We start from the raw sequence: 21,451 nt of genomic DNA, 5'->3' as shown, positions 1-21,451 counted from the left end.
CTTCCTTCCTGTCAGTGTATTTCTCTGTATAATTTATTTGTAGTTGTCTTTATGAAACTGATGGCCAATATTCAACTAACTCTAGTAAGCATCATACGTCTTATTAAACTTCTATCTTCTATCCCATTTTCCATCAACTTTCTTCATCAATATTCAACTAGTTCTAGTATGCAACATACGTCTTATTAAACTTCTATCTTCTATCCCCTTTTCCATCAGCTTTCTTCATCGTAATTCTTACACCAACAAAAATGGGATCTACAAGGATATAAGAATATCCATTCAGATCATTATGCTTATGATTAATCCCTTATAACAGCTTTCAATTATACCACATTTTACTACTTATCAAAATCACATTGCAATAACATAATATTTCCGTAACATCAAGCACTACAAGTTTTACAAGAAAAACAAAACAATACAGAATGATTACTACAATAATGCATATGTTGGACGAGAAAGATTATTGTTTAATAACATACCCCATTTAGATTCCTTCTATAAACACAACACTCTAGATGCCTCCACAATGTGGCCGACGATCAGAAATTCTGATGGCACCTCCTTCCACGCAACAAACGCTCTGGTCTTAAGCCCAAATTCAACTGACTCAGAAACACACAGAAAACTCTCGAACTCTGCCATACACTAACCAGGCTTCCTTGAATAAACAAAAGTATCCCCATACCCCAGAACTGACCCTAAATTTCCCATTAGATTTGACCGCATGATTTATGATTTCAGGGCTTTCCGTACTCTTGGATGTGTATCCCGCAGCCGGTTTATAGTAACATTTATACTTGCTATTCTAATTAACTATATTAACATTTACACACACACAAAAAACAACCCTATTTCTTTGACACTCTCATCCCACCATATCCTTGTTGAACATTGCTAGTTGGTTCGGATGTGTTTGTGTATCCAGATAAGCTTGACTGATCTTACAAATAGCTCCTACATCTAGCAGCCGTCCCCTTGTCCGCCACCTAGGGACCGCAAGCCCTACATCTAGCGGCCGTCCCCTTGTCCGCCACCTAGGGACCGCAAGCCCGATGGTCGCCCTACTGCGTAATAGGTGGTATCCTAACCCAGGAATTTCGTCAAAGGGGCCTTTTCACAGATTTTGGCATATTTTGAACTTTGTCATTAAATGCTTTATATTAATAAATGTAAACATTGAATCTTAAAAGCACCATTAAAAAAACAAGAGCAAAATGTTAAAAAGGAAAAAAAAGTAGCCGGTACCAGGGCTCGAACCAGTGACCCCCGGAGTCCTGGAGTTAGTCTGAAGTTAAAACGCATTAGCCCTCTCGGCTATTCCGCCGGATATACACAGTATATGTATTGTATACATTATATAAGCAATCTTCGTAGTTTCGTAAATTTAAACGACAACAACAGAACTGTCAAAATTATTCAATCGTTTCGCGTTGCAACGCTTTATAATTTTTAAGTTTTCAAATCGTCAAAAGATACATATAATGGCTATATTGGACTATGGTAAATGTTCAGTAATACTGTTTCCTCACAAATATCATAACTAAAACGAAAATTTGCGAATCTGTAATAACTTTTTTCAATTTTGTCAATTTACCAAACCGTGAAAAGATCCCTTTAAAGATAATCTACCGATAATCTTGAAAGTGTTCAATACACTTTGGCACTGAATTGTAGACATACAATAGTTCAAGATCCATTGATTGATATAAATGAACATAGGCAATTCTCTGTCATTGTTTCAAGTTTTTGCCGATTAAGCACAACGCGTTAAAACACAATATATATATATCATTTATTGTCTTTTTACAGGTTGTCGGTATACAGGAATAATGCGGGAAAATAGATAAACATGATCGGACTAAGAAGAAACAAATGAGCCGCGCTCTGACAAAAGGGGGTTTCATGCCTATGCGTAATGTGTAGTCCCCGATTAGCCTGTGCAGTGCGCACAGGCTGATAAGGGACGAAACTTCCGCTTTTAAGATATTTTATGTTTAAAGAAAGTCTCTTCTTAGCAAAATACAGTTTAAGGGGAAAGCGTCGTCCCTGATTAGCCTGTGCGGACTGCATAGGCTCATCTGGGACGATACTTTCCGCACATGCATTAAACCCACATTTTACAGAGCACGGCCCAAAAGCATTTAATAACAAGCTTAACTATATAATCATAACTATGCATCATATAAACGAGCTTATTCACTCCTGTTATTATAGTTATAATGATGCAAGTATACAATAATTCGTGCACTACTCTAGACAATGAATCTACGCTCTTATCACATTGTTTTAATCACAGCATCTATACTTTCACCAGAACAGGCATTTATTACACATATCAATCGCACCATGCCAGTGCATACCGTCGACTTTGTTGGTTTTTATATGCACATCCATGCATATAATAGTCCTCAATTGGTATGACCAAATATACGTATACGCTTATTCACTTATTCACTTCCGCAATAATTTTGCGAATAGTCTTATTGGGCTGTAAAGTTGTTTACAAAACCTTCACAAAGTGATTAGTGAATGTTCATCATTTATTTCTCATATATAAATTACTCACCTTTTAAGTTGAGTTTTCAATAGTTTCCTTATAATTTATTTATTTAAGTGTAAATGAAAATTCATGTAAACCATATGCCCATTTGGTGAATTTCTGTCCCCCCCCCCCCACTTGAAATAATTCAGAACAACGTATACAGTTGCACGGTGCTCTTATAAGAACCATCGCTTGTTACCAGAAAACGCTCAGCGTACGGGTCAAAGGCTATTGCCCGCGGATGGGGCAAACCGTCGCATAGCAACCGTATCCGCTGCCCGTCACGTGACATCTGGTAAATATCACCGGATCCGTTGCCGCAGACGTAAACGCATCCGTGGTTGTCGGCTGCTATGCCAACCGGAAGTCGTAAGTACATCTCGTTATGTCTAAACCTGAATTCACCGTTCATGGTTATTCCTATCACCGTGTTGTTGCAGTCGTCTGACACGTACACATCAGCGTTAAATGGATTCGTAGCGACGTAACTTGGTCGCGATATCAAACTTTTACCATCTTCCCCTACAGATATGGTGCGAACTTCCTCGCCAGAAAGAGAGATAACTTTGACCACCGTCATGCCGTCTCCCGGCGTGTCGCAGGTCACCACTAACTCTTTAGCATGATACGAGTACGCGATCCCGTAACATGCCCCAGTTGTCGAGAATTGCTCTATCGGTGTGATGCAATCGTTAAGACCGGAAACCATCATTATTTTCTTCTCGACCGGAAGTGTAACAGCCGCCATTCCACCGGGAACACACGTGATGTCCCACGGAGCTGAACTCAATTCAAACTCGCACAGCAAATCGCCTTCCGGTGTAAACAGTTTCAGCTTTTCATTGGCGGTGTCCACAAGCATCAGACGGTCATCCGGAAGGAACGTGCCGCCCGTAAGCTCCGCGCACCGTTCGTCCATTGGAGAAGTAGCGTCGAAACGCTCCACGATTTTAGCATGCTTTTTCACGAATGGGGACACTGTTGTCGGCAGTTTTGTGATTTTCAAGGAACCGATTTCATCAAGGGACAGGAGTATGTGTTCTATTTCGTAGTTCACGTTAAATTCATAATCCATCTCGAAAATGCGTTTAGTTTCTTTCTCGATGACCTCTTCGTATTTGTGCAACTCCTTTTCCATGCTGTGAGCGACCACAAAAAGTTCGTTGTCTGTCCCGTGCTCAATAGCCGCATTTAGGATTCCCATTGAGGAGTCCACAGCTTTCTGTAAAAGTTGGCATCGTCCAATCTGGTCCTCCAGATCGCCTACAACATTTGCATGTGTCGCGTCAAAATCGTCATGAAATATTGTCTCCAGTTCATCTAAAACTTTATTAATTTCATCCCTTACTTTTTTAATTCTTTGTATAAAGACGCTTTTACGAGAGTTCAGCTTATCCATTGTCCTATTTCTATCAAGTATAATGCATTCGCTTTCTTCGTTACACTCACGTAGCTTATCCAAAAGCTTATGCGCTTCAGCGGAATTTCGAATTTCGCCAGCAACTTTTTCAATTGGTATAAGATGTTCACAGTCTTTGTGCGAATTTTTTGCACACTCTTCGCACGCCAACTGGTTGTGGTCAACGCAATAAAGGTCTACCACTTTCCCGCCATGCACGTGGCACGTACAAACCTCCACGTGACTGACCGGTCCTTTCTGGTTCTTAAGCTCGCTTAGTTTAACCACCGCGTGTGTATCCGTGGCCTTCAAAACCCTGTGGTGAGCTGAACAGGATGGGCAGAGAGCCTCGGAGCACTCCAGACACCAGTGGTCTGCCGGCTTCGGGTCCTCAATCTTCTGACACGGCGTACAGGCGTTTTCCGTGGGGATCGCTTCGTACCCCATGATGCTTAGGACGAGCTGATTCATGGGGAACATGGCGGCCCACTGTTGTGGTGATGTTCCCTTAAGCTGGTCGTTCCGCATGTGCACGTGCCCGCGGCACACCGGGCACGGGAACCCCTCGCCCGTCCATATGTACGGCTTGTTATCGAAGATGGAGGCGGGAAGCTTGTTGTCCAGCTTGGTGCAGATGTCGGCGATCTTGACGATGTAGCGCTCGAGACACGACTCGCAGAACGTGTGCAGGCACGGCAGGTACTTCGGACGCTTGTACGTCTCCTGGCACATGGTGCACGTGATCATTTGCACATTAGAGGTCGGCATTGCTGCTGAGAACGCGAGATAACCGTTTATTGCTTTACCTTAAACAGTTTATGTTATTTATTGTGTAATCCCATTGAATTAACATCTAACCGTTCAAACATGAATAGATTCACAATCAAATTATCGTTATATAGTGGCGTTAAAACCCAAATATCCTGACAATGCCACGACAATTCATACATCCGAACTTCATTTGTTCTCGATGAGTTGACACCTGCGATATTTTTCACACTGATCGAACAAATTGAAAATCAATCCACTCAAACAGTTGTAATCAGACAAATCGCCTTACACATTCGCTTTGCAACATAGCCAAAGCCCGCATTCACTACTGTATATGCTTTCTGTGGATTTACTTTAGTTGTAAATTATTCGCTTTGCAAACCCAATCAATTCCTACTCATTAAATACGAATCAGTTAAGGATATGTACATTGTTGAGCTCTCCGCATAATTCTACGGCTGATTTATTTATCAGATATGATAAACGAAAACGCAATAGGAGTGAATAAATATTATTTGAACAATTTATTGATCCCGTGTAAATCGTATTATGTTAGTGCATGTAATATATCTCGACGTTTTGTACACATGAAAGCCCGTGAATGATGCGATAAGTTGCCTTTAAAATTCATTTAAGGCATTTGTGTACTATTAAATCTAACATAATAATTGCTTATCTCCCAGGCGGCTGTACGGTTATTAGCGCAGTGGTTGGTCAAATCGCTTCTCATCGTGGCGACCCGTGTTCCGATCCCGCGCCAAGCGAATTATACTTTGGTCGGTGGTTACCTTATGGGCCAGTTTGGTCCAGGCATTTCGACATTCCCACAGCCCAAAACCACACCAAGAAAAAAGGCTTTCAATGAAAAACAAATTAATAAAAAGAGCTGGATATTACGGCTATAACTCACAATTCATCCAAGCTTTCGTGAGTTTGAACGTAATTATTATGAGTGCTGTGTCGAAGACCTCACATAATTCATCATCAAGAGCAGAAGGACCTTAATACTTCTAAAATCACAAAGATGTATTCCGACAGGCATCAAACAAACTTTTCGTTGACAAAATTGTCATATCAATACATAATGAAATTCAGAACCCAGGCCATATATAAGGGTCGTGCTGTGTGTAAAGGGGTTTAAAGCACGTGTGTAAAGTGTCGTCCCCGATTAGCCTGTGCAGTCCGCGCAGGATAATCAGGGACGACACTTTCCACCTAAACTTGATTTTTGCTAAAAAGTGACTGTCTTGAAAAGTAAAATATCAAAAAAGCGGAAAGTGTCGTCCCTGATTAGCCTGTGCGGGCTGCTCAGGCTAATCTGAGATGACACTTTACGCACATGCATTAAACCCCCTTTTCACAGAGCGAGGCTCATACCTATTGAGAAAAGTTCAATTCTGCTTAACCTAATTAAAAACAAATTCGTGATTATGCGTGGATATTTAAAAACTTAGCAACTCGGACTAACGTCATCGAGGTTGTATGCCAATAAATCAGAGCCGTAACCGGTGTCTATCAATTTACAAAATGATAGGATCAGGTTTGACCCCGAGCTTTGCACTACATTTCGGTTTATTCGAACGGTTGAAACTATCTTTTACCAGGATTGTTCACAATCATTGACATCCGTCTAGGCTCATGTTTGTGTTTCCAGCTGCGAATATTGACCACAAAAATGAATGTCCTGTTCAAATTTAATCTTTAGATCTGTGTATGTTTATTGTTAGTGTTCTGTTGTGGATAATTTAAAATATGTGGATAAGAATAAAATTTTTCTGATGAAGTTTTGTTCATTTTATCGTTTGCTGTATTGAATACTCTTTTATTTATATAAATGCTTGCTTTTTAATCACCGGTTAATGTCGACTGTTGTTCGCTTTTCTAAGTGTCTCCTATGTGCCCCTCATGGCGTTACCTATTTATAAAGTGTCATAATCTCATCTTGTCCGTGGTTTATATGCCACTTACCAGCTTCTTCTTGGCGTGTCCGTTGTGGGCGAGTTTCTCCACCTGTCCGCACGTCTTGTCCATCTGCTAATCGATTCCATGTACCGATGGTGATTGTGGTCCTGGTGGAGATGATGGTTTTTCAGTTGCCTTTGGATTTCACCGCCCAGCTTATTTTGCCCTCAAGTTCAATGTCCACTCTTTCACGTGTCCTCGATGTCTGTTGTGCTGTTTGGCCTTAAAATAGCAATCGGGGTTTTTTCAGAGCAGGGTAGCTAACTTAACGTTGTTCAGCATTTTTTTTCGGGGACCTATTCGTCGTTTGACAAAATTTAATGACATTCTCAAAAATATGTGAATATGTCTCTTATATTAAATTAGTTTCGTATCTCGTATCTATATATACTGCCAAGCGCCCTGTAGAGCTCTATAGCCAGAGGGACATTATCGAGTCCGTTTCCTTGGTGTCTATGGAGGAGATAATGAGAGAACGCTCCCCGAGTAGGGAGCGAACCCACGAACTCCCGATCGCTAGGCGGACACCTCATCCACTACACCACCGCGATCTCTTTACTTGACTCACACTTAGTAACGTCGCCATCGAGGCTCCCAAAGTTGAGTTTAAGTCGAGAGGGAATTAGAGTGATATTCACAAGGATCCCTCATAAACTAGTGTTATGTAACCATTATTTATAGTTTAATGGAGCCATTTGTTTAAAGGTAATGCGTTCTTACAAAAACAACGATTGGTTAATTTTGACCTACTTTAACAATCCCCGACCAATCAACAATATGGTAAGGGAAAATTATTTGGATATTCTAATATCCGGGCAATTTAGTCGCAACATGGACGAATGTGTAAATAATTCAAAACAAACAACTTGTAGCACGGATAGTATCAAAGAACAAGAAGCAATCGCAGATTCGAGTGGTGTATTACCCAATGTAAATTATATGCCACAAAGTGATCAGGATGTCAAAGCATTTTCCAAAAAGGCAACCATAGAAAAACGTCAAAATCTCCCCGGTAATCACAACGTGCATGTTACCATGTCCGATCAAATTAAAGAGACACAGTATTCTAAAAAGCACAAACTTTCACCACCAGGTATACAGACAGTTAATGTTGAGAATCCTGATAATCCTGAAATAGGTAAAAGGCGACGTATTCAACATGATTACAGACGTTTGTCAAGTTCTGGTTATCTGGATGATTATGAAACGGGTAGAGAACGAAGATTTTCATCAGACTCTGATGCAACGTCTGCCTCTCCCAGTCCTAACAAGGCTAAGGCTGTATTGACGCAAGGGAAAGAGTGTGCAGCACTGCAAGAGAAAGAGAACACAGAAGGAGATGCTTTGCCGCGAGTCAAGCTAACGTTGAAGCTTTCCAAGACAGAAAATGGCTCTTTTGTCAATGGAAGTGTTGAAGCTAACTCAGAGCTGACTCATGATGGTAATATAGATGGATTTCTGCATAGCTATGGTAGCGTTTCCGATCACCAAACTTATCAATGGCGATTGAATCTTTCAGATGGTGGTTAAAATTAAAAATCTTAATGAAAAAGAATATGGAGATTGTAAAAAATCCAGGTTTCTCTTTAAGTGTACACTGTTACATCAATATCAAGTTTCTATAAGTATGCGCTGTGACAGTTGAGTGCTCCAGCTAGGATTTGAAAAGGGCAGGGGGGGGGGGGCTATTCTGTCAAAAGGGCACTTTCAACGCTCAGAATTTTGTCAAAAAGGCACTTTCGCGAGCGCGTTCGTATCTGGAATGCTCCCTGTTGCATATTTACCTTTATGTTATTAATAATTTCTAGAATATATTATTTCCATTATTATCAAACCATGCAAATAAAATGTCTACAATGAGGAATAAATTAATAACAATGTTATGAGAGATTTATAAATTATATCAAAAATTTATTATTAATCTATTAATAAAAAGGCAGCGCCCTCACACTACTTTGGGGGAAGGGGTCCGCAGCCCTTAGGAGGGGGAATATTCGCGGCGTTTCCCTTTTCTTTTTTTTTTACTTAGTCTCTCATTATTACATTTGTACATGTTGCGATGTTTGCACTATATTCATTGCATTTTTCTATATTTAGTATGTTTGCAAAGATTAAATGAAATAGAATTGAGACACAATAATCATGAGACACATCTTTCTATTAAAAAAAAAAAAAATTTTTTTTTAGGGGGAATTTTTCTGGGGAAAAAGTATACTTTTCAGGTGGGGGACTGCCGCCGATTTTATAGATTGAGGGCCCTGAAACATGTGTGTTTTCTACTGTAGACAGCTTTGAGCTATGTCAATTAGTAATACTGACAATATAGAAATTAATAATTTCATACAATTTTAATTCAGGTCACTTCAATATTTCAGGAGCTGAAGATGGCACTAAGGATCACAAAAAGCACAAGTCGTCTGACCAAAATGGCCACCACTCTCAGCACAAGGAAAAATCTCATCATCACAAACACCACCATAGCAAGCATGCTGGCAAAAGTGACACTAACAGCAACTCTCAGGCACCTAATGGCCTGTCAGAAAATAGTTCCATTAAACAGAGAACTGACAGCAAATCTCAAGCATGTGATGGCCCTGAAGAAATAAGAAAGATAAAACAGAAGACTGACAGCAACCATCAGACACATGATGGTCATGCAGAAAGTGGTACCATTAAAAAGGGGACAGCCTCTTATGACAACAAAAAAACAATTTTAAGCCATGAGCAAAACATGCTTGATGCTAAAAGTGATAAAAATGTAATAATAACTGGTGATAAATATGATAGTGCTCTGAACGTTGCAAGTCTTATGATCTCTGAATCTGAGCATAAAACTGCCAATAAACTTGAGGATAAGTGCTCTAAGTATGAACAAATAGGCAAAAGTTCTGTTGAAATGAGCTCTAACCATGAACAAATAGGCAAAAGTTCTGTTGAAAGGAGCTCTAACCATGAACAAATAAGCAAAAGTTCTGTTGAAAGGAGCTCTAACCTTGAACAAATAGGCAAAAGTTCTGTTGAAAAGAGCTCTAACCATGAACAAATTGGCAAAAGCTCTGTTGAAAAGTCTATAGTTGAAATGTCATCTGACTCAACAAAACCAAAACCTGAAACTGCAAAAAGTGTTTCTGTAAAGTATGACGATCCTTTGAAAATGATGGCAGTAAAGGAAAAACAGAAAGAAGATTCTTCAAGGATTAAGTCCAGTTCACATAGTAACAAACATCATAGGCATGGTAAAGAAAGGCCAGAAGGGCACTCCAGCAAGTCAGTTTCCCATCCAAGATCAGAACACAAGACCAGTGATGGGAAAGTAGTTGCATCTGCGGAAAAGAAAGAATTAAAAGATGGCAGCTTTGACAGATCTCAGGACAGTAACACAAAATCTCAGAAAAGTACCCATACATCATCAACAGATAATAAATCCGGTTCCACCAAAAGTGACATTGGCAAGTCAGACAGTGTTTCAAAGACTTCAAGCCAGTCATCTTCAAAGTCTGAGCACAAGCACCATACACCTAGCAAATCATCCAAAACAGATCATAATTCCCATGACAGGACAAAGTCTCATTCTCATGAATCCCATAGCGAGAAAAGGTCATCTGAAGCAACATCGGGTGAAAAATCTCGCAGTCATCACAGGAAGAAACGCATAGTTAACTGTGGCGTTCAGGTAAACATGAACAAACGCAGAATGGAAAACAAAGAAACTCAGATATCTGGTGAATTAGATACTGAAAAGCAGTACTCATCAGATGATTCCTTAAAATTTTCAGACAAAAAACAACAAAGGATTGCATATATTCAGGAAAATATTTCTAATACTGAGCAGCAAAAACTGTATGCCATAAAGCATAATAAATGGACACCTAAGAAGCGTTCTTCTGCTGACACCCCTGAGAAATCTGTTGTTGAGTTCCATCATGACATCTCCACAAAATCTCTTGAGAACAAACACTATACGGGTACCACCGAGGCATTAGATAAGTGCAAGTTTAAGTCCTTGTTTCATGTTGAGCAATATTCCAACGGTGGAGGACTTGTGTGTCATGCATATCAAGAGGAAATTAATAAATTATCAGATACTGAAAAATCCGAGTTTGCCAGAGAGTTCTTGGATTTTGTTTATGGGGAACCCACAACAGGTGTTGCCAACTGTGTAATGGGTATTGTCCATGAGGCACTAGCTGAAATGCCAGATCTGGTGGAGCTTTTGGCAGACAAATACCCACACTTGACCATCAAGGCAGGTGTTCTTGGCAAGAGTGACATTGAGACTATGTCGATGGAGAAGTATCGTGAGCAGCTGCATAAGAGCTACCAGTCAGGTACATTCCGGTGTGGACCGCTGTTACAGGTCAGCCTGGTTGGGACAGCGCAGGAGGAGGTCGGCGACTACTTCCCAGAGATTCTAAACTTGTTCGAACAGGATCCTTTCTTGAATCTTGTAATGCCTTGGGGAGAATTGTCTTCGGTGAGAATGGCCTCTCGTAACCTGAGCAACGATGGTCCAATAATGTGGACAAGACCAGGGGAGCAAGTAATACCAACAGCTGACATGCCGAAATCGCCTTTCAAGAGAAAAAGGTAGTAAACATATTTGAAATTATTTTTGAAATATTTATTGTTTTAAGTAAATATGTTTCCAGAAAAGAATGTTGGTTATTGATAAGATTTGAGGGGAAAAAAATCAATAATAATGCGACAATACTTATGACAGATATATAAACGTTTTTATTAGATTTTTGACATTTTAAGTAGTTTGACCCCTAGCTTGAAAATACAATGGTTCAAAATTAAAAAATTCATTTGTCAAAATGAAAATTGAATGGTTAAAATTGTGAATTCAGAAGAATTTTGTTTCTGAACACATGATGAACATTTGTGTAAATTAATGACAGTATAAATCAAGGTAAATAAATTCACAATATATGAGAGGCTTTTAAGCAATATAATTTTCTAGTTCTATTGAAGCATGATTTTTGTACACAAGTGCATAAAACACAATGCAGTTTATTGGCTGGAGTAAAAGATGAGAACGTTGCATTTATATAATTTAAAATCACTAAAAATTGACTATTATGCATATTTGTCATCATTACTGTCATTTATGCAGTTTAGTCTGTATTTGGCACTGGTAATTTTGGAGTCTACATTAATAGAAAATAGTGTTTACAAATTTGACCAAGACAATTATGTTTTTATCTCCCGGAGTGACTCCTTATGTATAACTTTGATATATTTCAGGGGAATGAATGAGCTGAAGAACCTTCAGTACTTGCCACGTGTCTCGGAACCCAGAGAGACGCTGATAGAGGATCGAACACGCTGCCATGCCGACCATGTAGGTCATGGGTTTGACAGACACACAACAGGCGCAGTGGGAATGCTGAAAGCAGTCACTTGTGGCCAGAAGTAAGGAAATAAGCTTGTATCACTCGGGGAAATACATCATATGGAGTAAGATGCAGCAGATTTTGTGGGCCACTGACATATGGAGTAACGATGCAGCAGATTTTGTGGGCCACTGCATAGCTTTGGTGTGGAAGGCATTAAATGCAGTGATTGTCATCCCTACCAGTGACTCTGTCTCAGTGGTCTGAACAAGATTAACTTTTACTCATATACTATTTCTTGTTTGTTAAGCCACCACAAACAAAGTCTGGGAGGGATTATTTTGGCGTCACTCTTTTTCATTCAGTTGGTCGGTTTGTTTCCATATAATGTTATAAGTTATAGCAAATTTTTTTTATCATTTCTCAACCAGTCGGAATTAAACTCATATATGTCATCACTTAGAAGTGTAGTGTTCAAGAAACAGTTTTTATTGATGCAATTATTCCTAAGTTATGACCCCTTGAACTAAGCCTTGTGCATGGCTTCCATATAAATTGTTATTAGTTTGTGGAGCAAACTATTTCCATATTTTGGTATTTCAATTTAAATGAAACTTGAAATATGTTGTAAACATTATCATTTTTTATGTGTAAATGTGCAAGACTCAATTTTCACAAGCGTTGATTCTAAATTAAGTTAAAGTGCGATTGAACTTTGCCAAAGCTGTGGTGGGGTTATTGTAATCACGTTTGTGAGACAGTACTAGTTAATGATTTGGTTGCACTGGGAAAAATGTCTTATATGCACTTTAACAATAATAAAGTCTCAAAACTTTATAAATAAAATATTAGAACACATATTGACAACAATTGTTATGGAACATGTAAAGTTGCTAAACAATAACTTTATAAGTCTCTCTTATGTTCAATTTGTATAGAATTATTTATTATAACAAATATCCAATTTAGAGTATATTTTATAAATTGACTTCATAATTCTATTGCTATGTTTCAGACCAGTTCAGGACCGTATAGTTAAGGATGTGATCTGTTTCCATCCCAGGGACTTCATGGCCCTGGTGGACAAGCTACAGTTGGATTTACACGAACCACCTGTCTCACAGGTAAGCACATTTAGAACGGAGAATGGCCATGGAACTTTCATTACTAAGACCCAAGCCATGTGGCCTGGCTGAAATTTTGACTTACACTATTCAGTTTGACAGTTCTCAACTCAGCTAAACATGTAAGGAAAAAATAAATAAATAAACAAACTTACCGTAATATTTAAAAATGAGAGTTCATATTGAGAGTGGAATTGTTGATAATATACTCAGCAATTTGTAGCAACAGCAACATCTTAGGTTAAAGTGTGTCAGACAGCATTCACAGCGCATGAATGCTTCAAGCAAATAGTCAAATCGTTCTTATTGGCTAACAACGTTATAGGTAAATTGCTTCAGGCAAATAAGTGTAAGAATTATAATTTCCAAAAATAAAGTTTAACACATAAAAAATCAGTGTTTCTTATAAAAATATCCAAATTTAAATGGTAGATATTTCTATTTTTTGTGTGACAATATATTCCATGTGAAATTCCAGCGACAATATTCTAACATTTACGAGCGAACTGAGATTAGCTTCGATTTGCTTGTAAATGTTTGGATATCATCCATGGGAATTCACATGGAATATATTGTCACCAAAAAATAAAAATGAGCATTTTGTATCTCGTTAAATCTATGTTACCATACCACATCTAGTGTTTGAATTTTGGTATTGCTTTAAGAACAACTTACTTTTTATGGGTGAACTTGATTTTACGAAATATTTTACGAAATATTAATTGATTTTGAGTGTTATTTGAACTTTAAGTCTAAACATTCTGAAATGCTAAAGACATTTCAAATCAAATCTTATGATGAATTGCTTTTGGAATGCTATGTTTATTCCTGCTGCTAGTGTGTGGCGTGGCTGGAAGACGCCAAGTTGAACTGCCTGCACCGAGAGGGCATCCGGTACGCCAGGATCCAGCTACGTGACAACGACATCTACTTCATCCCCCGCAATGTGATCCATCAGTTCAAGACTGTTTCCGCGGTGACCAGTGTGGCGTGGCATGTTAGACTCAAGCGCTACTACGCAGAGCCTGATAGTGAGATGATGGAGCAGCATAAGAGGTCATTGGCTTGTCATCTTTTTGTACAGGGACTTTATTCTTTCAATCAAAACATTTAAATCATTTTTGACTCACGCTTTTCGGGAGGCTTTCTCCTATACTTTTAACGTACAGCATTCAAACTTGCAGACATTTTTCCATATGATATAATATTGTTTGTGTGCATTTTTATTGTTTCGTTATTTTTTTTTAAAGCTATGCCCCCTTATCAATCTAGAACTTAAGTAATGTTATTTTTATTGCAAAATGTACATCTCTGTTACTACAACAAACAGATGTGTTACATGTGGTATGTTATATTGTGTATTGGCCCACTTCTTAGTTTCATCAAACATTGTCAATCAAAAACTTACAAATGTTGACATATTCTATAAGAAGAGCATTTTAACCCTTTCCCACTTAGAAGCAAAGTGAAAATGGCTATAAGCAAACAGAATTAAACCAGAACAGCCTGCGAGTAACTCGCAGTCTGTTCAGGTAATTCACTGTTTGCTGCTCATCAGTATCTAAGGATTGGAAATGAAACCTTTAAAACTTGAATCTAGTAAGAAAGGCCTTTAATTAAATTTGACTTTCTAAGGGTTTACAAATGCGTGACAATACGTATCTAAGTGGTAAAGGGTTAATTCCAACTCTCTCGTCCTATTTTGTAAACTGGCAGATCTGACAAATCAGCTGAATGGCCTAGCAGTATGCACTTGCATTTTCTGAAAGATGATACTCCAGTATCTGTTCTAGAAAAAAAATACTGACATATTATAGCGCTTAACAGTTTGTTGAAAGCTTAATACTAAAATGCTTTAAAATGACGTATGTGGAAAAACAGGATATATAGAATACATGTTAAGTTGGGGCAGAGAAAATATATTCCTTTGGGCTGGACAACAAAAATGATCAAATTTCTGCTGAATTTCCTTTAAAAAAAACATTTAAAAGATGCAAGCATGCTTTAAACCTCAATAGTCAAGACTGTTAAGAATCAACTCTTGTTAAATTTTAGGTTGGAGGCGGAAATGGCCTTGAGTAGAACAAAGGAGCTGGAAGATCTGGCCCGGAAGGAGAAGGAGCGCAAGGAAGCAGCCATCGTGGCGCGAGAACGACGTCTAGAGAAACAGCGGGCTAGAATGGAGGAGGAGGCCACAATGAAGAGGCTCCAGGGAGACAGCACTCCAATAAAGATGGACGATTCTGATAGTGGTAGTTCACATGCCTGGGACAGTGAAAATCTTGATCTTAAACATTCTGTTAAACATGAGGGGTGTTTTGAGTCTGATTTTGAAAAGGTGAGCACGGGTGAGAAAAATGAGTCATCTGTTGTGGAGATACTGAAGACTCCTGTCAAGTTCCAGGAACTGATTGGCTCTTGTGTTGCAGAGGAGGAAGTCACCCCCAAGAAACAGATAATGGCATCCATGAATACTAAAACTGAAAAACACTGTGTGGATACTCAAGGGGGTAAAACAAAGGAGGATAAACATGACAGTGAAAAAACAGGGGTTGTGCACAATGAGGATGAAACAGGTGTAAGCATGACAGAAAATCTAAGTGTGGCTTGTGTACAAGTTATTTCAAAGGAAAGCGTCACTAGTAAGGCAGCTCATTCTCATGAATCTCCCAGGGATGTTGAAGATCTTGGCCTGAACATTGACAACACTGAAATGTCCAATAGTGCAGCAGTTGCTGTTCAACAAGTGAATACTGTTGGCAATGAAAACGATCCATCGCTCTCAGAGACAGTGGAAGAAATGAGTGAGGCAATTATTCCCTCAGAAGACACTGTGGATGACAAGGGAGATCATCCTTGCCTAGATCATAAGGGAGACAACTCTGCCAGTGGTCACTAGCCATATATGAACAGAGTTATTGGTCAGGAAGACTCCATTCATACAAAGTTTTATTGTTGATTGTTTGGTCTGTCATTGGGATTGTTTATGTGGGTCTCTGATAATTTTAGAATTTAAGTGTATTATATGATAAAAATTGCTATTATAGAGACGATTAAATCCAGCCTTTATTAAAACTCTTGTACATGTATATTTTGTAAAAATATTTTGATTTTGTGTACACACTGCTTATGTTTAAATATCATATAATGTGGGAATTTGTATTATAGTGTTTTCATTGAGAAAATTCTCACTAACGTGCTTGCTATGAAGAAATAGTTATAGATGAAAACATTTATTTTTGACTTGATGGCACCCTTGCAAAATGTGTGTACCATTGAGGACATTTTATTTCATCCTTGTTTTTGTTTCTACAAATGTGGAAGACTTTTAATGCTTGGTGCATTCTCAATATAGGTACATTTTATGTGCAGATACACATTACAACATCTGTTTTACATGTGTGTATAAAATGGCATTTTACTTGTTTGTAGTGTGTTTTCATATTTTAAATTTTAGTTTAAATTGATATATTTAATAATATATGTCATAAAAGGGAAATAACTATCCATCTATATATGCACATTTTCAAACATGTAAACGGATTTAAACTTCAAACCTACATTTGATTGTTTTATTTGGCAGCAGTATATGTTTGTTTGCCTTTCTTAACAAGTATTGATATGCTTAAAATACTTACTCTAGTTTCACCTTTACATTTGAGGAAGTTTCCTAATTTATTATGATGTAATGCTTATATTTGTTTCCTGAAAAAGATTACTATCTTGTATTGTACCAAAGTGTGGATTTCTATCAATATGTCTGTTACTTATGTTGTTACTATGATTTGTTGAATATGTTTGACTTTTGATAAGCCCGAATGGAATGAAGTGGCATGTAGTGATCGCATTGTTTGTCTGTCCAGCTTCTTGTACAGAGCATATGAGCTGCGTTCTGAGAAGACTGGGCATAATGCATGTGCGTAAAGTGTCGTCCCAGATTAGCCTGTGCAGTCCGCACAGACTAATCAGGGACGACACTTTCAGCTTATATGACATTTATCGTTTAAAGGAAGTTTCTTTTTAGCAAAAATCCAATTTAGACGGAAACTTTACGCACATGAATTATGCCCAGTTTTCTCAGAACACGACTCATATTCTCCAAATGACTAAGGGATTTAAATGATACTAAATATAATGATATAGGTGCTTTTGAGAGGAAGTGCCAAGTATGAGGAACATAAGTCTGTCTTAAATAGGTGATATCAGAAATTAAGCGACACAATTTTATAGAGCACATTTATTGATCTTTTGAAGACAATAAATATAATTTCAAAAGATTTTTGTCAACAATTGGATTGTTGAAGTTCACAACACACCTTCGAGGGCATTTGTTGCTAACAGTGACAAGAGTTGTTTTCTCCATGTTTAAGTGAATAAAACAGATAATTGTTTGTGCGGGTATGTTGTGTTATAAATAAGCGGTAGCTTAATCTACTAAAATTTCTTTCATAGCAAAGAAAATCTATAATATGATATAAGCCAAATCATGTGACAATAGTTCAACTGCCATATGCCGCTGGCGTAGCTCCAGATCCACAAATTTGGGTTATTGACAAGAACACGACCGCATGACTTTTCAAGTTTAGTAGTCTCTTGACATGTTATTATAACTTATAGAAATAGATTCTAAATCGATAATGATTGTGCTTATAAATTGGTCGTTATGTAAATATAAAGATATGCTTGATTTAAGAATGTCATTGCAGTGATTACTGTGACTGAAGTATATGCTAAATACATTAAAATATATTAAATAAATACAAATATTGGAAATAACGATAATATTTTGAATCATACATCTTAGGTCAGAATGACAGCAATAGTATAAATGAAAATATTGTGTATTATGCTGAAAATATTACTTTTGTTGTTTTATGACAAGTAGAGATTTTAACGATTTTATCATAAATTAAATAAAACGTTTAATTGACAATAAGATCGGATCGTTTAAAGCTGTGTGATCAACAAATTGCACGAAATGAGGCGAATGTAGAACAAGTGCGTATATTTGATGACACGGGGTGGAACAAGGCCATTTGGGTGGATGCTTATGACACAATAATCCGGATATCTTTAAATTTCGGACAGTAAGTAGAATAAGATAGCTAAAAAGTAGCCCAAAATGCATAAATCTCTCAACATTATGGGCCACTAAAGATCCGCGATGATTGTGATCTTGTGTCGATTAAAACCCATTAGTTTGGAGTTGATAGTTCAACACTGATGGCAAGAGTTCGGTATGTATTGGCCGTGCTCTGTGAAGAAGGGGTTTAATTCATGTGCGTAAAGTGTCGTCCCAGATCAGCCCGTGCAGTCCGCACAGGCTAATCAGGGACGACACTTTCCGCCTTTATGGTATGTTTCGTTTACAAAAAGTCTCTTCTTAGCAAAAATCAAGTTCGGGCGGAACGTGTCGTCCCTGATGAGCCTGTGTGGACTGCACAGGCTTATCTGGGTTGACACTTTACGCACATGCATTAAACCCCTTTTTCACAGAGCAAGGTCCATATATATTATCTTCGTGTTGTGAGGTATTTCTGTTTTTCAATTTATAGCAATTGGTCACTTCCATGCACAGGATCCGTTGATTATATTTATAGTCCTGCTCTGATCATGTACATGGATTGTCATTGTTCTCGATCGTTTAAAGTCTAATGATACAAGTGTCCATGTAAATACATGTTTTGTCATAATTCAATAGAAGGATTTCATGTACTTTTTTATTGTTAATTAGTTCAACATGAACATTTCACAAAAGAAACAGACGTGCATATCTGGTATTACGGTAATTTACAAATTACCTTTACGGTAAAACTTTTTTGTGTTGGTAAAATTCAGTCACTTTGAAACCAAAAATCAAATACCATATAATCTAAATAAATGTATTATGCAATATGAATAAAGTGTACACGAACGTTTGGTATACACATGCATAAGCCAACTGAACGAATACGGGATTATTAAACAAGTCCTGCATCAAGTATTAAACTAAAAATTTAACTTCGCACTCCAAATTAATTCGGCTTACAAATGATAAACTCGTGTTTGCTGTCATAGAAATGTGATCACATTCTTCTCAGTGATTTGGCCTTCACCGGAACGGCACAAGTCGCTGCGTTGATGTTGAACCTTATGTCAAGGTCGTTCAAGCCAGGGACGAACCATGCGGACCACATCCCAAAGACCCACTCGAACCTGTAAGCGATGATGCGACCTCCCTCAATGATTTGGTCCGCCATGTCAAGACCCGCATACCAGCGACAATCACTTGTTCTTTAACGTGGTCCAATCAGCGTGCATTTAGGCTGCATAACAATATTATGAAAATTTGTAACTATAATCAGCGACTGGCAAAACATAATCATCTATTTTGAAAATACATAGTTTTTTTTGTTTTAAATAGTTGTTATAGCAACAACAATTTTCGCCGAGTGCAAATGTATATTTTGTTTTACCACGAGTGACATAAATGCTTAAATACTAACAGAAAAGGGCATATTATATTGTATGTTTAGCAAAACACTGAGCATGCATTAGATTAACGTTATCATTGCGCATTTGTATATTAGGACTTCAATAAAAGGACATCACAGATGGCTTGAACACTTTTTCTCAAAACTATAGAGGCAAAATAGTGACATCGTTTTTGCGCCTTTTAGCGAAAAATAATTCCGCAAAATGCGGGTCCGATTTCTTATCCGGTTAAATAAAGCTAGGTAATTTTCATACAAACATTTATCCATCCATCCTGCGCTTTTCTCAGATTTAAGTATAAATGTTCCTGATATATTTGCATTTTATGAAGTGGGCCTATTGGTAAACTAGATTAAACAGCAAAATTGTAATGAACTGATCGCTGCAATGTTTGCCTTTATAACCTTTGACCTGACAAATGGACCGTGCTCTGTCAAAGGGGTTTAATGCATGTGCGCAAAGTGTCGTCCCCTATTAGCCTGTGCAGTCCGCACAGGCTAATTAGGGACGTCACTTTCCTTTTTTAAGATATTTTTCGTTTCAAGAAAGTCTCTGCTTAGCAAACCTCAAGTTAAGACGTAAAGTGTCGTCCCTGATAAGCCGGTGCGGACTTCAAAAGCTAATCTGGGACGACACTTTACACACATGCATTAAACCCCCTTTTCACAAAGCTCGACTCAGCAGGAAACTGCGAACTATTCCAAACGTAAATAAGATAAAATCTACATGAGAGGTCGAGTCGTAAATCACAAGATCGGATCCCTCAGCGATGGATGAGAAAGCAACTACGAACACAGCCAGATATTTCATTTTCTTGTTGATCTTCAGCAGAGAACTCTTCCCAAATAAGACGACTGTCTAATATAGATTACTTTGATTTCATGACGCGACTCGCTTAACTTGTTTTTTGTGTTTAACAGGATATGAATCATTTTGAACATACCGGTGAAAACAATTTGCTAACTAGAAATGGCGCGGCAGAGGCCGACGCGTATCCCCACGCCGAATGTTTGACCTAGGTGTGCCCCAGGGTTGGTAATGGGGCCATGCATAGCTGAGATTGACCGTATTGTCATAAGAGAAGTTCATCATCAATTAGAAGTGAATTGGTGTAGAAATGAAGAAGTTATAGTAAAAGGCAATTTTGGGTGGGTGTGACATATGTGGGCAGGGCGCCCCAGGGTTGGTAATGGGGCCATGCATAGTTGAGATTGACCGTATTGTCATAAGAGAGGTTCAGTATCAATTTGAAGTGAATCGGTGTAGAAATGAAGAAATTATAGTAAAAGGCAATTTTGGGTGGGTGTGGTCTATGTGGGCGGGGCGCCCCAGGGTTGGTAATGGGGCCATGCATAGTTGAGATTGACTGTATTGTCATAAGAGAAGTTCAATATCAATTTGAAGTGAATCGGTGTAGAAATGAAGAAATTATAGTAAAGGCAATTTTGGGTGGGTGTGGTCTATGTGGGCGGGGCCCCAGGGTTGGTTATGGGAACATGCATAGTTGAGATTGACCCTAATGTCATAAGAGAAGTTCAGTATCAATTTGAAGTGAATCCGTGTAGAAATGAAAAAATTATAGTAAATGGAATTTTTTGGTGGGTGTGGCCTATGTGGGCGGGCGCCCCAGGGTTGGGATTGGGGCCATGCATAGTTGAGATTGACCCTAATGTCATAACAAAAGTTCAGTATCAATTTGAAGTGAATCCGTGTAGAAATGAAAAAATTATAGTAAATGGAAATTTTTGGTGGGTGTGGCCTATGTGGGCGGGGCGCCCCAGGGTTGGGAATGGGGCCATGCATGGTTGAGATTGACCGTATTGTCATAGGTGAGGTC

General features: G+C 38.3%; 2 protein-coding genes and 1 long non-coding RNA gene across 3 annotated transcripts in view; 1 reads left to right on the top strand and 2 right to left on the bottom strand.

Annotated features, from left to right (window-relative positions):
- Positions 1–1,785: 1,785 nt before the first annotated feature.
- LOC127880271 (tripartite motif-containing protein 2-like) lies at positions 1,786–5,156 on the bottom strand. The gene has a single exon (XM_052427613.1). The coding sequence runs from the start codon at positions 4,713–4,715 to the stop codon at positions 2,694–2,696; it is 2,022 nt and encodes a 673-aa protein (XP_052283573.1). The 5' UTR covers positions 4,716–5,156; the 3' UTR covers positions 1,786–2,693.
- A 2,319-nt stretch (positions 5,157–7,475) lies between these two features.
- LOC127880228 (uncharacterized) lies at positions 7,476–17,531 on the top strand. Its single transcript, XM_052427527.1, has 6 exons — positions 7,476–8,121; positions 9,056–11,267; positions 11,928–12,095; positions 13,032–13,140; positions 13,979–14,196; positions 15,196–17,531. Exons 1-6 carry the CDS (start codon positions 7,512–7,514, stop codon positions 16,037–16,039), a joined length of 4,161 nt encoding a protein of 1,386 aa, XP_052283487.1. The 5' UTR covers positions 7,476–7,511; the 3' UTR covers positions 16,040–17,531.
- A 1,477-nt stretch (positions 17,532–19,008) lies between these two features.
- LOC127880537 (uncharacterized) overlaps positions 19,009–21,451 on the bottom strand; it is an 8,060-nt gene continuing 5,617 nt past the window's right edge. The window contains exon 2 of the long non-coding RNA XR_008049569.1: positions 19,009–19,445. This is a non-coding gene — a long non-coding RNA (uncharacterized LOC127880537). The remainder of the gene's footprint in view (positions 19,446–21,451) is intronic.

Source organism: Dreissena polymorpha, chromosome 1 (genome assembly GCF_020536995.1).
Source record: "Dreissena polymorpha isolate Duluth1 chromosome 1, UMN_Dpol_1.0, whole genome shotgun sequence".
NCBI classification, from domain to species: domain Eukaryota; kingdom Metazoa; phylum Mollusca; class Bivalvia; order Myida; family Dreissenidae; genus Dreissena; species Dreissena polymorpha.
This window is presented reverse-complemented; position numbering and strand designations above follow the sequence as displayed.

Bases quoted from the DNA above. Each gene is read 5' to 3' on its own strand.
- LOC127880271 (XM_052427613.1), bottom strand. From the start codon at position 4,715: ATGCCGACCTCTAATGTGCAAATGATCACGTGCACCATGTGCCAGGAG.
- LOC127880228 (XM_052427527.1), top strand. From the start codon at position 7,512: ATGGACGAATGTGTAAATAATTCAAAACAAACAACTTGTAGCACGGAT. The intron at 13,141-13,978 runs GTAAGCACATTT...TCCTGCTGCTAG, and splicing joins ACGAACCACCTGTCTCACAG to TGTGTGGCGTGGCTGGAAGA. The intron at 14,197-15,195 runs GTCATTGGCTTG...GTTAAATTTTAG, and splicing joins ATGATGGAGCAGCATAAGAG to GTTGGAGGCGGAAATGGCCT.